The 10,386-nt window shown below is 62.9% G+C and overlaps 3 protein-coding genes across 3 annotated transcripts in view; 1 reads left to right on the top strand and 2 right to left on the bottom strand.

Moving 5' to 3' along the window:
* The window catches only part of MED16 (mediator complex subunit 16), a 9,111-nt gene extending 5,559 nt beyond the window's left edge, over positions 1-3,552 (top strand). The window contains exons 8-11 of the mRNA XM_081822782.1: positions 249-441; positions 710-926; positions 2,339-2,422; positions 2,910-3,552. Coding sequence (XP_081678908.1) covers positions 249-441; positions 710-926; positions 2,339-2,422; positions 2,910-3,036 — 621 coding nt within the window. The 3' untranslated portion in view covers positions 3,037-3,552. The remainder of the gene's footprint in view (positions 1-248; positions 442-709; positions 927-2,338; positions 2,423-2,909) is intronic.
* Positions 3,553-5,568: 2,016 nt separating this feature from the next.
* On the bottom strand, positions 5,569-7,586 carry LOC102729662 (complement factor D). Its single transcript, XM_006740766.3, has 5 exons — positions 7,195-7,586; positions 6,545-6,701; positions 6,310-6,454; positions 5,966-6,223; positions 5,569-5,787 (listed from the first exon to the last, which is right to left on the bottom strand). The coding sequence occupies exons 1-5, from the start codon at positions 7,250-7,252 to the stop codon at positions 5,626-5,628; spliced, it is 780 nt and encodes a 259-aa protein (XP_006740829.1). The 5' UTR covers positions 7,253-7,586; the 3' UTR covers positions 5,569-5,625.
* A 1,834-nt stretch (positions 7,587-9,420) lies between these two features.
* LOC102729363 (neutrophil elastase) overlaps positions 9,421-10,386 on the bottom strand; it is a 2,220-nt gene continuing 1,254 nt past the window's right edge. Inside the window, exons 4-5 of the mRNA XM_081803830.1 lie at positions 9,798-10,028; positions 9,421-9,699 (exon numbers count right to left, since the gene is read on the bottom strand). Coding sequence (XP_081659956.1) covers positions 9,499-9,699; positions 9,798-10,028 — 432 coding nt within the window. The 3' untranslated portion in view covers positions 9,421-9,498. The remainder of the gene's footprint in view (positions 9,700-9,797; positions 10,029-10,386) is intronic.

The raw sequence follows: 10,386 nt of genomic DNA, 5'->3' as shown, positions 1-10,386 counted from the left end.
AATCCTTTGCCCTTCCCAGGACGATTTGAAATCCCTCTTCCCCCTTCCCCATGCGTTGGCTGCCGGGGGTAACCGCTTCGCTGCCTCCTCCTGGCACCGCACGGTGGCTGGTTGCTGGAGTCGCTGACTCTGCTTCCGGAATGCCGGTGGCCCAGTGCCCGGGGCTGCCCTGGCCTGTTTCCCCGCACGCTGAGGTCCCGGAATCCTGCACACACTTAGGCGTACAGCCCGAGTGCCTCTCCCTGTAGGGCTCCCCGCTGCGGCCGGGCCACAGCTTCCTGCGGGACGGCACCTCGCTGGGCATGCTGCGGGAGCTGATGGTCGTCATCCGCATCTGGGGCCTGCTGAAGCCCAGCTGCCTGCCCGTGTACACGGCCACCTCAGACACCCAGGACAGCATGTCGCTGCTCTTCCGCCTGCTCACCAAGCTCTGGATCTGCTGTAAGACCTCGCCCCCAGCCCTCGTCCCCCCGCCACCATACAAGTCCTGGCTGAGAGCCCCCAGCCCCCAAATACCAGGCCCCAGGTCAGACTGTCGTGGTTCCCAGTGCCCAGCACAGATGCTCATGGAGCAACAGCACCGGCTGCTGCCTCGTGTCGCTGGATCCCTGATGCCAGGAAGGGAGCCCAGGGCTCGCTGCGTGCTCGGTAGTCGGGGAGCCTGGCGCTCTGCGGCTGGCAGTGCATCCCCGTGGTCCCCTCCCCGCAGGCCGTGACGAGGGCCCCACGAGCGAGCCGGATGAGGCCCTTGTGGATGAGTGTTGCCTGCTGCCCAGCCAGCTGCTCATCCCCAGCCTGGACTGGCTGCCCGTCAGCGACGGCCTGGTCAGCCGCCTGCAGCCCAAGCAGCCTCTGCGCCTGCACTTCGGCAGGGCCCCCACGCTGCCCGCCAGCGCCAGCACCCTGCAGCTGGACGGCCTTGTCAGGTGCGTGCCGCCTCTGCCCCGCGGCCTCCGCCTGCGCCGGGCCAGCCGCTGCTCTCTGGCCTTGATCGTGACGCTGGCCCCGGGAGACATCCTCGCTCGGCCGGTGATGGCCCTGCCGCCTATCCATGCCTGCACTTGGGCATCTGTGTGCGTCACCGTTCCTCCAGTCTCCCCCTGCGTGGAGTGTCGCGTGGCCGGTGTCTGACTCAGGCCCCAGCCCCTGTGGAGCTCAAGCATGTCCTGCGCGGCCCCTGGCCTCCTGTGGAAGAGCATAGTGCAGACGCTACAGTGTGGCCCAGGGCCCCGGGTGGACAAACCACAGCATCAGGCAGGGTGCTCTCGGGGCGAGAGGCAACCTCCGGAACCTGCCCTGGGCAGCTGCCGTTGGAACGCGTGGGTGGGGTCAGCCCTACTGCCCAGCAGCACCTGGGGCAGGGTTTCGTCCCCGCTCTTTAGGCAGGAAAGATGCACTGATCCGAGGTCACGCAAGGTGCTTCTCCATTTCAGACACTCACGTGACAGACTCGCGTGAATTCCCCACGCATCTGTTACTTTGGGTGGAAATTTCAGAAAACGCAGATGAGCCAAACGGAGACCGTTAGCCCCGTACGGCCCCCTTTAGGTGAAATACTTGGGCATTGGGCTCCGCAAGCTTCTGGCATCTTTCTTGTCTCATAACGGGAGGGACCGCTTGATAAGTACCAGGTTTTCATTTGTGCTTGGCTTTCAGGAAAAACTTTTAAGAGGGGGTCGATCACAAGGAGGTGTTTTGTTTTGTTTTTAAAGACTTTATTTGACAGAGAAAGACACAGCGAGAGAGGGAACACAAGCAGGGGGAGTGGGAGAGGGAGAAGCAGGCCTCCCGCTGAGCAGGGAGCCCGATGCGGGGCTCGATCCCAGGACCCCGGGATCATGACCTGAGCTGAAGGCAGACGCTTAACGACTGAGCCACCCAGGCACCCCACTGTGCCTTTTTATTTTTTATTATTTTTTAAAGACTTCATTTATTCATTTGACAAAGAGAGACCAGCGAGAGAGGGAACACAAGCAGGGGGAGTGGGAGAGGGAGAAGCAAGCTTCCCACAGAGCAGGGAGCCCGATGCGGGGCTCGATCCCAGGACCCCGGGATCATGACCTGAGCTGAAGGCAGATGCTTAACGGCTGAGCCGCCCGGGTGCCCCCACAAGGAGGTCTTAAATTCATTGTTCTGGAAAGCTTAGATGTATTTAATACTAGTACACCCCCGCCCAGCCCCCAGGTCCCCTCCCATGGGTTCCCCCGTGCCTCCCAGCGCTGCTGTGTCTGCAGGGGGAGGGCGGGCACGTCAGAGGGAGGTGTGTGCCTGTGTGCGCGCGTGAGCACATGTGTGCGCATGGACGCCTGAGCCGCGCACGTTCTCTCTCGTCCGCCAGGGCACCGGGCCAGCCCAAGATCGACCACCTGCGGAGGCTGCACCTGGGAGCCTACCCCACGGAGGAGTGCAAGGCCTGCACCAGGTGAGTGCTGCCCACCTCGGACCCCCTCCGTCGACATGGGTCACGGGAGTGCCTCCCCCACGGGCTGCCAGGTGTCCCCGCCTCGGGCACTGGCGGTGAGCAAGTGTCTGGGTATGGGTGAGCACGCAGCTTGCGGCTGCCCTGGGGGAGCGCTCAGGAGCCCAACAATACAGAAATGAAGCATGGGCCCTGTGCAAATACGGCCCCAGTTGTTGCCAGAGAACCCTGGATGCGGGTTGTGGCTCCTGGGGTCACTGCTGCTAGGGGGCGGCCGAGCCTCCAAAACCCCACAACCCCACCTCGTCTGCTCATGGAGGTGAGGGGGCGATGCCTGAGCTGGGGTGGAAGGATGTGGAGGAGCCAGCTCGGCGTTGGAGGGGTGCCGGGAACAGCACTCTTGGGGGGGGGGAAAGCAGCATGTGCCAAGGCCCAGTGGCAGGTGGGAGGACAGCCCAGCCAGGGCTCACCTGCCCGGCTCTGCCCCCAGGTGCGGCTGCGTCACCATGCTCAGGTCACCCAATAAGACGACAGCTGTCAAACAGTGGGAGCAGCGCTGGATTAAGAACTGCCTGTGTGGTGGTCTGTGGCGGCGGGTGCCCCTCAGCTACCCCTGACCAGGGCCCTCGCTGGTGACACGGCATTCCACACACTCCAGACCTTCATTGGGTGCTTTGCAAAATAGGCGTCCTGGAAGTTGGCTTTCCGGGCCCCATCACTGGACGGGGCAGGGGAGGACGTGGCCTGAAGCCTCACGTTGGTGCCCCGCGGCCCCGTCGGGACTGCTTTCTCTCCCTCGAAGCCTTATGGTGGATCCGGGGTGGAGGGGCCCAGCCACCTGTCCACCTGTGCCAGGTGGTGACCGAGACAGGCCTGTGGATCTCACGGGTTCAGGACCACAGCACGCGTGGTGCCCTCCCTGAACGCCCAGGCCTCAGTGGCCCCTCTGGGTGCCCCAGATCCTGGCTCCGAGGGTCCGGGATGCCCCGGGCCTCCGTTCTTCAGAATGTGCCACGCAAACCTGTGAGCCGCCGGGACACCTGCTTCCGTCTCCTCACCTGCTCCTGCCAGCGCATCTGGGTGGTTCTGACCTCAGCAGGCCCAATAAACGTCCTGCCGGTCACAGGTGTCAAGTCGGCGCCGGGTGCTGCCCCTCCCCGTCCCCGCCCCCCAGTTCTGGGCTCCTGTGCCTGCGTGTCACTGTCTTGCTGTCAACATTTATGGAGCACCTACTGTGTGCTAATCACAGGTTCCTGCAGGGAGTCGCGGGCTGGGCACGGTGGGTGGGCTTCTGTTGATGTGTGTGTCTATATCCGTTTTCCCTGCCTCCCCACTCGATCATCTCCCCCCCCCACCCCCCCCCACACCGAGGCCCCTGGGTTTCTGGAAGCTCAGGCCTGGTCCCCCCAGGGGTTCCGCCTTCTGCCAACAAGCACTTTTCCCAATTATGTCCTGCTCCCCAGGCCTCCAGACAGCATGCCCTGCCTGTGGAGCGCTAATTGATTCTCTTGTTTTCCTGCTGGAAGGCTCAGGGAGGGCAGGCCAGGTGGATGCCCCCGGGAGGTAAATGCTGCGCGTGCGCTGGGGGGGGAGCTCTGTGAGCCCCATTACCTGGCTGGGCCCGTGTTGCCCAGGAGGGCCTGCTGTTGGAGCTGACGCTTTCTGCGGGGACTTGGCATTTGCGGGCCAGCACTGGGGGCAGGCGTGGAGGTGGGGAGCCGGCCCTTGACTGAGTTGGCGGGCTCCTGCTGCCCGCCTTGCCTCCCACCCTGCTGGTCACCACTGCCTGGTCTCCCTTTAGTGACACGGGGACCCCAAGGGCAGCCTCCCCTGGTCGAGGCGTACCTGGGTGAGTGGGCACTGCTGATGGACAGAGCCATCCGTGAGCCAGTGGGGGAAGATGGGCAGATTTTTAGTCTACCTCACATGTAGGGCAGAGTCGGGGACAGTTTTGGGGAGCAGGGAAGACAGCTCTTCTCCCTGGAGGCGAGCTCCATGGGGTCCTTCCCCCCGGATGGTGCCCAGCCCCCACTGCTGTGCCGTCTGCGTGGTTGAGGTTCAGGGCTCATGAACCTCATGCTTCTGCTTGGCCCTCCACACCCTTCACTGGGCCCCGTCCTCTTTAGCCATTGTCTCTCTCAAGTCCTACCTTTTAAGCTGGTTACTTGTTTTAGAACAACGGGTCCGTTCTGCACTCACATCACGGGTTTAAGGTTAAGTTGTGGTTTTATGACGTGAACATGACTCCCGTCAAGAGGTGGGGTCTGGGTCCCCTCATTCTGGAGCCCCTGCAGCCACGCTGTGAGGAAGACTGGACTAAGTTATTACGAGCAGGGCTGAGCACACAGTAGGTGCTCAGTAAGCGCTTGTGTACGAATGAGTGTATGACTCCAAGGTGAACATCCTGTAGTAGGAAAGTAAAACATGGCCACAGGTTCCAGTCCCAATTCTCCAACCCCCAGTGGGGCCCATGACTTCACCTCTCAGACCCTCAGTCTCCTTTTCAACAAAAGGGAAGTCATGAACCCCTCTGTGGGTCAAGCTGGACACCCGGGGCCTAGCGGGTGCTGGGTCTCAGTGGCTCCTCATCCAGGTAGGAGATGGCAAAGGGCCTCAGGGCCTGGGTTCTGCCCTCCGACCTCCTTGTCGTTGCCCAGAAGGGTAAACTGAGGCCCAGGGCGCCCGTCAGTATGGCTGCTCTGGGACACCCATCCACCTAACTTACTCTGTGAACCTCGGAGCACCTGGCGATGACCACGAGCGCAGGTGCTGTGGTTCTGGGGTCGGATCCAGGCTTTGCCGGGAGCTTCCTCGGATCTCAGGGGAGTCACGAAGCCTCTGAGCCTCAGTTTCCCGATGTGGGACATGGGTCCCAAGAACACGACTGACTTCAGAGGGTCTGTGTACCTAAAGCTCAGCCCAGAGCAGGGCCTCGCACACAGTGGGCCCTCCCGCCCCGCTTGGGAGGCCGGACAGAGGGCCGGACGTCGGCGGGAGCGGAAGGGGCACCTGGGACGTAAGCCCCTCCCCCACCCCGGGTGGAAGAGTCGGGGCGCCCCCCTGCGGCCGAAGCGTGGAGCCGCGTCCTCGCCGCCCTCGGGTCCCCGTCCCCCGCGGCCGGCGGCGCGTGCTCAGTGCAGGCGGGGCGCTTGCAGGACAGGACTTTTATTGCTCGACCCCTGTGACCGCCGCCCCCCGGGGCCTCCTCAGGCGGCCGCGCCCTCGGCCAGCACACCGTCGATCCAGGCCGCGTAGCTCGCCACGCGCGTGTAGATGCCGGGCTTCTTGCGGTTGCCGCACACGCGCGAGCCCGAAGTGACCACGGCTTCGGCCACGCCGCCGCACACCAGTGGGCCCCCGGAGTCGCCCTGTGGGGGCGGGCCGTGAGCGCTGCGTCGCGCCCCGCGCCCCCGACCCCGCGCCCGGCTCTCTCCGCCAGTAGCCCTCCCTCTCCTCCCCAGCAGTCCGGACCTCGGTCCAGCCCCGCCCCCGGGCCCTCCTCGCCGCACGCCCCGCCCCCTCGATGGCCCCGCGCTCCCGGCGCACCTTGCAGGTGTCCCGGCGGTTGCTCTCCCCGCACATCATGCGCTCGGTGATGGTGCCGTCGTGGTACGTGCGCAGGTTGCAGGTGGCGCGGTCGATCACCCGCAGGAGCAGGTGCTGCAGGCGGTCCGGCCGGCGGCCCGCGTGGGTGACCACACCCCAGCCGGCCACGTCGCAGAGCGTGCCGGCCGCCACGTCGCGGTCCTCGCGCTGCCAGGCCAGGGGCTGCACGGCGGGACCCAGCTCGGCCTTATCTGACAGCTGCGGGATGGGGCGGAAGCGAGCGTCAGGGCGGGGATGGGCGGGGGTGCGTGCGGCAGGAGGGGTTGCGGCTGGACTTGGCTGACCTTCAGCAGGAGGAGGTCGTGGTCGATTGTGTCGGGCCGGCTGTCTGGGTGGGGCACTGCGCGGAGCACGTCGTACAGGCGCTTGGAGGGCTCCGGCTGCGACAGGGAGTGTGCGCCCAGGAGCACCTGCACCTTCCCGTCCGCCCTGGGAGTGGGGTCCACATCAGAGCCACGTCCCCACCCCAGCCAAACCGCCTCCCGCGCTCTTTGCTCCGCCTCTCTCCAGGCCACTCACGCGTCCTCCAGGCAGTGCGCTGCGCTCAGCACCCACTGCTCGGACACCAGGAAGCCGCCGCACACGTGCTTGCCGTTCACCTGCACCGACGCCATGTAGGGCCGCGCGTGGGACACGGCCTCGCGGCCGCCCAGGATCCGCCCGCGAGGCTGCGCCGCTGGGGATGGGCAGGTGGGCATGAGCGCTTCAGCGCTGGCCAGAGGCGAGCCCGCACACCTCCCTCCTGCACCCTGGCCACTGCAGCCCGCTCAGGCCTGGCATTCTACCCACCAGAGGGGCGAACTGCGCAGGGGCCAGGGAGCACAGCCAGCGGACAGAATGATGGGGAGTGGTGGGGTCTGGGGCAAATCCGGCCTACACACTGCGCCTAACAGCTTCAAGGCAAACGGGAGCCACGGGGGGCTGCGGTCCAGCCGGCGCTGGCTTCGCTGGCCGCCAGTCCTGCCCCGCGCAGCTGCGGATCCTCACTGTGGGGAAAGCTCAGGTCTCACATTCGAAGTTCTGAAAATTCCTAGACTTTCAGAGCCTTCCATGCACGTGGATCCTGTCCCCCTTCCTGCCCACCTAGTGGAGCCGGGGGGTGGGGGGGGAGGGCTGACTGCCCCCCAGACTGGTGGCTCCCACTGTCCCTTCGTCCCAGGTCCACTCACCACATGCGGCTGCTCCTAGGAGGACCAGAGTGACGAGATGCACCAGACGGTCTGCCATGTTGCTGTGGTGTGGCTGGAGCCTGGGGGGCACTTGTACGAGCCTGGCTGGGGGTGGTTCCCCCGCAGGCCCTATCTGTTGGGTGGGCAGCAGTCCAGCTGGGGAAAGCGAAACCTGCCTGCGCCGCCTCCACCCTCCTCGGCGCCCAGCTTAAGCTCCCTCACGGCTCCGCACCAAGACCACACAGGCGGTTGGAGGTGCCTGATCCAGGACTGGCCCTCGTGTGGCAGTACCCTCAGGACGGGCAGAAAGCAGAACAGGACGACCTACCCTTCAGCACCCTACCCTGCCAGCCCAGTCTCCCCAGAGTGCCCTTCCAGCCCCGAAGTTTTGCAACAGGACCTGGAGGCTACAGCTTGTAAACAACCAACTTCCTCGTTTTTCTGCCCTTCCCTCCTTTCTCTTCCTCCCCCAAGAAGTTGGGTGGGGGTGGGAAGAAGGTCACCTGAGGTTCTTGTCCTCCGTGGCTCTGGGGCCTGATACCCCAGCAGGTAGAGTATTAGAAAGGTGGTGTGTAGGGGCAGCTGGGAAGACAGAAAAACCAACTTGAGGGGCGCCTGGGGGGCTCAGTTGGTGAAGCGTCTGCCTTCGGCTCAGCTCATGATCCCAGGGTCCTGGGATCGAGCCCAGCGTCGGGCTCCCTGCTCAGTGGGGAGTCTGCTTCTCCCTCTCCCTCTGCCTTTCCCCCTGCTCGGACTCTCTCTCTCTCTCTCAAATAAATAAATAAAATCTTTTTTAAAAAGAAAAAGAAAAATCAAGTTGAACTCGGTGGAGTTTTCAACAAGGAAATTTAAATGGAAATTTCAGGGTCTCCCTTCAGGTGTGGCTTGATCCAGGGGCCCGAACAATATCAGGTTTCTCTGTCTCTGGTTTCTCCTCTCCTCCTTGGTGGCTTTTCTCCTCACCAGGCTCCCCTGTTGTGGGCCCAGAGGCCCCAGACTCAGCCCAGTGGCTCAGTGGGCCCTTCCCCAGAATCCCCCTTCATTCCAGCCAGCTTCTCAAGGCTGTGTCTGATTAGCTTAGCTTCGATCGCATGTCCCCTCCCAAACCAATCACCGTGAGCAAGGGATGTCAGGTTCTGATGAGCACAAGGTGGGTTACATGGCCCTTTATAAGATGGGGATCATGGATCAACATCTCATGAACCCACGGTGGGGGCAGTGCTGGGACCACAAGGGTGGGGTGGACTCCAGGGGACACACTGCACAATATTTTCCCTTCTACTTCTTTCCTCTTCACTGTGGACTATTTCATACGCAGAGAAGAATAGAAAAAAAATATAACCAGTGTGATTTGTTAGATTCTAACATGTTTCCTTATTGAAATCAGGAACTTCAAACAAAAACCCATTAGGGTATGAAGTCCAGATTATGTAAGAGTTGGGAATTGCAACAAAATTTGGGAATGATTCAGCAAGATAGGACGGTTCAGTAAATAACCCTGGATACCCCCAGATGCTGTGTTGGCGTGGAAAGACCTCTAGGGTATAGTATAGTGTTCCGTTGAAAGGGCAATTGCAGGGCAGACACCTTCTTAGCAGCCAGGACCTGGGAGGAGGTGTGGTGAGGGGAGCCGCCGGGCAGCAGCCCAGCAGGCAGAGGGAGCACCAAAGGCCAGAACCCTGCAGGAGAGCCCAGGCTGGTGATCCCCAGCAGGAGTGGGGGAGGGGTCACGAGGCCCAGGCCGGTCTGGGGCCTGGACCCCTCCCCTCCCTGCAGGGACACAGAGGCTCAGGGAGGGCAAGAGAGCAAGTTGCCCAAAGTCACAGAGCTGGGGCTCAAACCTAGGCTCCTGAGCACGGCTTCACACCGGTCTGCACCCCCACTTCTTCACCTGTAAAATGGGGCACTGATGGGACCCGCCTCAAGGGCCGGAGAGAGGGCCAGCGGAGTGAATGGGGCAAGGAGCCAGCGCAGGTCCTGTACCGTGGGGCCCTCAGTGAGCAGCGGATCCAGTCTGTACCCTCACCGCCAGCAGCACTAATGTCATCCGCTGGGAACCCGAATGGCAACAGGCATCCTTTCGTGGAGGGGGGGGAAGGGCCTTCTTACCCCAATGCCCTGAATTGGCCACTCTTTGGTGACAACATACTCATGAGATGCCCCAGACACTTTGCTGACTACGTTCAATACCCAGCTGAACAACCACCAAACACCCGGACACGTTCGTACAAAACAGAGAGGGTTTTTATTGTGTGAGATGCGAAGGATGCAGTGCGGGCAGGGCCGGGCCAGGGGCAGCTCTTCCTAGCCGGTCCTGCTGGCCGGGTCCCGCGGGTGGAGGGAGGGGCGGTCGTGGCCGCGGCGGATGATGGAGTTGATCCAGTCTGCGAACTGTGCGACTGGAGCAAAGGCGTCTGGGTAGAACCCAGAGCCGCAGCTTCCGCGGATGAACGAGTCAATGCCCTGGACCAGCCCGTTGCAGACCAGCGGCCCGCCAGAGTCCCCCTGTGGAGACAGACGGGGTTGGGAGGCTGGGCTTCCAGGACTCTGGCTGCAGCCCAGGCGGGAGCGGGGTGGGGCCTCGGGGGGCTGGGGGTACGCACAAAGCAGATGCCAGCCCGCCGGCGGGGCACTAGTGTGCACACGTTGGCTCGGCGGCAGAGGATGGTCACCACGGTCACGTTGAGCTCCTGCAGGATCCTGGGCGGTGGCCGGGTCGTGCCCAGCTGGCCCCAGCCCATGGCCAGGCACCGTACCCCACTGCCCACACCTTGATTCTGGGCAGGCAGCCTGGCCACCTGCACGTTCCTGTTGATGGTGGCTGACCCGTTGAGCTGCGGTGGGCGGGACAGAGCATCAGAGTGTCACAGGGGGTGGTGGGCCATGACCCTCCCCTCCCCGGGCCTCAGTTTCCCCAGCTGAGGTATCACCGTGGTCCTGGGATCTTATGGAGCAGGACACCCACCCTGCAAGGTGCTCCTTGCCCTGAGCCTCAGTTTCCCCATCTCTACAGTGGGAGCAACCATAGTGGCTCAGAGCATCTCTGGACATGCCTTGAATGCAGTAAACAGTGGGTACTCAATATAACACACTGTGGGCAACAGCAATGACAATAAAACCCTTGTTCTAGAACATTCCCAGAGACTAATCATAACTTTGCAAGCAGTGGGGAAGGGAGGGTTTCACCCTTAC

The sequence above is a fragment of the Leptonychotes weddellii genome, chromosome 1, assembly GCF_054177405.1.
Source record: "Leptonychotes weddellii isolate Sample4059 chromosome 1, ASM5417740v2, whole genome shotgun sequence".
Taxonomy (NCBI): domain Eukaryota; kingdom Metazoa; phylum Chordata; class Mammalia; order Carnivora; family Phocidae; genus Leptonychotes; species Leptonychotes weddellii.
The sequence above is the reverse complement of the archived record's forward strand: the minus strand, read 5'-3'. Positions and strand labels throughout refer to the sequence as shown.